The sequence below is a fragment of the Oratosquilla oratoria genome, chromosome 6 (genome assembly GCF_046742065.1).
Source record: "Oratosquilla oratoria isolate Oo_2021 chromosome 6, ASM4674206v1, whole genome shotgun sequence".
NCBI classification, from domain to species: Eukaryota; Metazoa; Arthropoda; class Malacostraca; order Stomatopoda; family Squillidae; genus Oratosquilla; species Oratosquilla oratoria.
The window spans coordinates 58,511,818-58,516,817 of record NC_134782.1 but is presented as its reverse complement, the minus strand read 5'-3'; the positions used below and the strand labels follow the sequence as shown (position 1 = coordinate 58,516,817).

Genomic DNA, 5,000 nt, shown 5'->3' with positions numbered 1-5,000 from the left:
CTCTAAGAACTAATGAGGCCACCGTGAAAGATATTAATTTGAATTTAGTGAATATCATTAGAGAACTGGCAGAGAAAGTAGGTAGTACAAATAAATGGAGTAAACCAATACTCCAAAGCCTCAATTGACCTAATTAAAAGAAGCAGGAGAGACGAAATAGAAAGAGTAGAACTAAACAAGCTTATCAACAAAAGGCAGCGATCAGAGAAAAGGAAGAGAAACATGGATGAAATAGAGGAAATTATTCGGAAAGGTAAAAGTATTAAAGTGACCGAGCGTAGATATGCTTTAGGAAGACAGCAAATGATATGTTTGAAAGATAAAAATGGAGAAATAATTAAATGTAGAGACAAAATGGTAAAAAAAAGTAGAAGAATTTTACCAAGAGCTTTACTCGTCAAAGACTGTAGTTGAGTCAGTAATTTCATGTGTAGACGTTAGGAGTCTACCAAAGATTACAAAGAAAGAAGTAGAATTTGCTCTAAACACTATGAAACGAGGAAAAGCACCTGGAGAAAATGGTATATCAATAGATCTATTGAAAGACGCAGGGAAATTAGTTCATATTAAATTAGCTCAGTTGTACACCCAGTGCTTACATCAAGAAAGCGTTTCTGATGTGTGGTGCAATACTATAGTGATTTTGGTTCATAAAAACGTACATAAAGTATTCTCCAAGATCCTTACGAATAGACTAAGTAAAGTTTTAGATGGAAACCAACCGAAAGGACAGGCAGGCTTTAGGAGCGGATAATCGACTCTAGACCATTTACAGGTGATAAACCAACTAATCGAGAAAACGGCAGAATACAATATACCTCTCTGTTTAGCTTTTGTAGATTACGAGAAGGCCTTTGACTCGGTAGAACAAATAGCAATACTAAACTCGCTACGCAAACAGGGTACAAACGAACAGATTGTAAGAGTTTTAGAAAAGATTTATGCGAAAGGTACCGCTATAATTCAACTACATAAAGATACAGAAAATATCAAGATCGAGAAAGGAGTAGGGCAAGGTGATATCATTTCACCCAAATTATTTACAGCTTGTTTGGAAGATATTTTCAGAAGGTTGAGTTGGGAAAAGAAAGGTTTGAAGATTAATGGCGAATATTTGAACCACATAAGATTTGCGGATGACATTATTCTTATTTCAGAAAGAGCAGAAGACTTGCAAGATATGCTGAGTGATCTAAACAAGGAAAGTCTCAAAGTAGGCTTAAAAATGAATAAGAATAAAACCAAAGTAATGTTCAGCATGAAAGTTCAAAGTAAAGAGATTTTAATTGATGGTGAGAGTCTTGAGGAAGTTGAAGAGTATAATTATTTAGGCCAGATAGTGAAAGTGACGAAAGATCATGATAATGAAATAAAAAGACGCATTGCAATTGGTTGGAAAGTGTTTGGTAAGTATAATAAAATCCTGAGAGGCTCTCTACCTTTATGCTTGAAACGTAAAGTTTACAATCAATGCACTCTACCAGCAATAATCTACGGGTGTGAGACTTGGAAGCTGACGAGGGCGATGGAAACAAAGCTAAAGACTGCACAGAGGAGAATGGAGAGATCAATGATGGGAATAACACTGAGAGACCGAAGGCGATTAAGTTGGGTGAGAGAGGAGACTAGAGTGAAATATATTGTGGAGGCAGTAAAAGAGGGGAAGTGGAATTGGGCAGATAACTTGGCGCGAACGACTAATGAGCGATGGAGCAAGTTACTGAGTAGACACCGCGAGATAGGAAGCGTGGAAGAGGGAGACCAGACATGAGGTGGAGAGACGAGATCGAGAAGTTTGCAGGAGTGACGTGGCAGAGGATAGCGCGGTCGTGTGATTCATAGAATACTATGAAGGAGGCTTTGTTCAGCTGTGGACTCAGAAAGGCTGATTTGATACGATTTGATACATATATATAACGTGAAAACCACTGTTGGAGTAAAAAAGACTGGAGACAGGGAATGTATATATTCCGATTGCAAACTGCAATCCTCTTCAGTAGAAGAGGAAATATATAGATTCCCTGTCTCCAGTCTTTTTTATTCCAACAGTGGTTTTCACGTGATTGACAAATGTGTGATTACATTTTTTACCTAATATATATATATATATATATATATATGTATATATATATATATACATATATATACATATGTATATATATAATATATATATATATATATATATGTATATATATATATATATATACAGTATATACATATATATATATATATATATATATATATATATTTCTAGGGCACAGGTTTTCACGTAGACAATTTTGATTAAAATCAACTGCGCTAATAGCTTTGGCTATCTTGAGGTTCAAATTCTTCAGTTTGAAGAATAATCTTTTGTCTTCACAGTTCAAAGTATGAACATAATCATTCATGATTTCAAAATCATGGAGAAGAGGGTGCAGTAAAAGGCGCTGCTGAATGCCAATGGTTATAATAACACAAGGTAACAGTACAAAAGCTGTTGACACAATCACCGAAAACTTAAGTCTTTTCGCCTCTCACGGAGGCTTCTTCAGGGTGAGAAGAACTATAATATCAAAGCTAACTAGGTCTGCTATCGTCGAAGATGTAGGGAAATGTGAATGGTCTCTGGCCGACTGTCAGTCCTTAAAAGGCAGGATGGTAAGGGTATTGGGAGAGGTCATCCCAATTTTTGGGAGAGGTCACTGGAGGTAGAAGTTTCTGGGTGAGGTCACAAGAAGGAGGAGATGTCAAGTGAAATCTCTGGGTGAGGTCACTAGTAGAAGGCGAGGACGACAGGAGTCTCTGGGGGAGGTCACTTGGGGAAGCGGGCGAAGTCGGAAGGGGGCCCTGGGGGAGGTCACTTGGATAGGTAGGCAAGGACACCAGTCTTGTTCCGGAGCTTGTGGAGGAAAGTCTCGCTCGACTTCTGGTTATGGGTCCTGTGGGCTGGGAATTTTGAAGCTGCTGAGGGTTTTGGTGAAGGTATTGGTCTAGTTGGGGTTCGGATGCACCTTGATTTTGTTGTTTTAGTTGGGCATGATGTTCCTGGGGGCGGGCTGAAGGGAGGATGAAATCTGCAGCTTGCTGTACATTGATGGAGGGCCGTTGAGTAGTAATCGCAATAGCTTCAGCAATCTGCAGTCTTTTGAAATTTGTTTCGTTGTGGAGTATAATTGTATTGTGTATTAAAGTGTTAAGTGGTGGCTTCATGTCGTGGTGGTCAACAAAGTGTTGGAAGATAGAGCCTTGGTTACGGTGGTATTGGAGGCGTCTTCTTAGTGTGGTGGAGGTTCTACCAATGTAGGAAAAGGAGCCGTCACAGCGGCCCTCCTGGCAAGAAAACTTATAGACTACATTGGTAGAGGCCTCCTTCGGGATTTTTGGTGTTGTGTTGTTTTTCATAACTAGGGACCTAGTCAGGTTTGGCTTACAGTAAATTCTTATGTTGATTGTTGTGTCTGCGTCTGTGGGGAAGGCTCCTCTTTTTATAATGCCTTTAATGGCATCACACTCTTCCTTATAATGGCTGTGAAAGTGATTCTGGTGGTAAATGGTGATTTCATTGTTGATCTGATTTGGGGCCTGGGCTGGTGTGGCATACTGGTCAAGTTTCTTCTTGATAACACCTTCGATCATCTGGTCGGGAAATCCGTTGTTGGTAAGGAGTTGTCTGATCCTGTCGAGTTCCCTATGCGTCTCCCTCCAACTACTACAATGTGTCAGAGCTCTGTTGACGTATGCTGCAGCTACTGATCTTTTGTAGGCTGCAGGGCATTCGCCACGAGCATTAAGGCAACGGCCTATATTGGTGTCTTTGGTGTAGACTTTGGTGTTGAAACCCTTTCTCTCTTTGCTGATGTCTAAGTCGAGGAAGGGAAGATGTCCTTCTACACTATGCTCGTGTGTGAAAGCCAGGCAGGAGTTATCCTGAAGGGTAGAAATCAGGCTAGTGACGTCTTCTTGTGAACTAGTGGTGATAAAAATGTCGTCTATATACCTGGCATAAATTCCTGGTGGAGGTCGATGGTGAAAAGTCTTCTCCTCAACGTAGGCCATGTACATATTGGCAAAGAGGACCCCGAGTGGGGAACCCATAGCTACACCATCCACCTGCCTGAAAAGTTCTCCTCGGTGAGAGAGGAATGGGGCTTCCCTAGTACAGGTTTCCAGCAAAGACTTTAAGACGTGTTCGGGGATGTCAATAACAGGCTTGTCGCTTCTGTAAACTCGGTCTAAAATGAAGTTGATGGTCTCCTCTACTGGGACATTGGTAAAAAGAGATTCCACGTCCAGGGAAGCTATGTCTTGACAAGGTGGTGCAGTCCGCAGAAGGTCAATGAATTCTGTCACGGAAGAAACTGAACGGCCTGTGGGGACATACGGAGTTAAGAGACCATTCAGCTTTTTGGCAACATAGTAGGTAGGAGTGGTGATTTGGGCTATGATAGGTCTAAGGGGGTTACCTGGCTTATGGGTTTTAACAGTCCCGTAGCTGTATCCTGGTCTAAAATCTCCTACTGCCTTGTTAAAGTGTTTTGTAGTTCTATTAGCTTGTTGAATGAGGTTGTTGATCTTTTTCTTCAAAGCATCACTGGGATCTTTTTGCAGGCGCTGGAATTTTGCAGGGTTCTCTAGGATCGTGTCCATCTTCTCTAGGTAGGAAGTCTTATCCATGATGACGTACACTGCTGCTTTATCTCCTTTACGGATGATGATGTCTTCCCTTTCCCGAAGTTCTTTAGCAGCCTTCTTCAGATCTATATATATATATATACGCACAGGGGAAGGCTCGGAACCCTAAACACTCTAAAGTTTCGTTCGCGTAGAACTTCTTCAGAGAGTGTATGTAGAACTGCAATTGAAGTTTATGTACTAAATCTAATTATCTTTTCGGACACTTGGGAAAGGTCGTTTTTCTGGCGTGCTTTAGAATTAAAATACTAGTTTCTTTAGCTAAATTGATAAACCCTCCTCGATGATTCGATGAATTATTAGTTGAAATATATGCTGATTCAACA

General features: G+C 40.5%; 1 protein-coding gene across 1 annotated transcript in view; it reads right to left on the bottom strand.

Annotated features, from left to right (window-relative positions):
- The window catches only part of LOC143026029 (uncharacterized), a 9,159-nt gene extending 4,503 nt beyond the window's left edge, over positions 1-4,656 (bottom strand). Inside the window, exon 1 of the mRNA XM_076186019.1 lies at positions 3,980-4,656. Within this exon, the coding sequence (XP_076042134.1) occupies positions 3,980-4,656 (677 nt within the window). The remainder of the gene's footprint in view (positions 1-3,979) is intronic.
- Between the last annotated feature and the right edge of the window lie 344 nt (positions 4,657-5,000).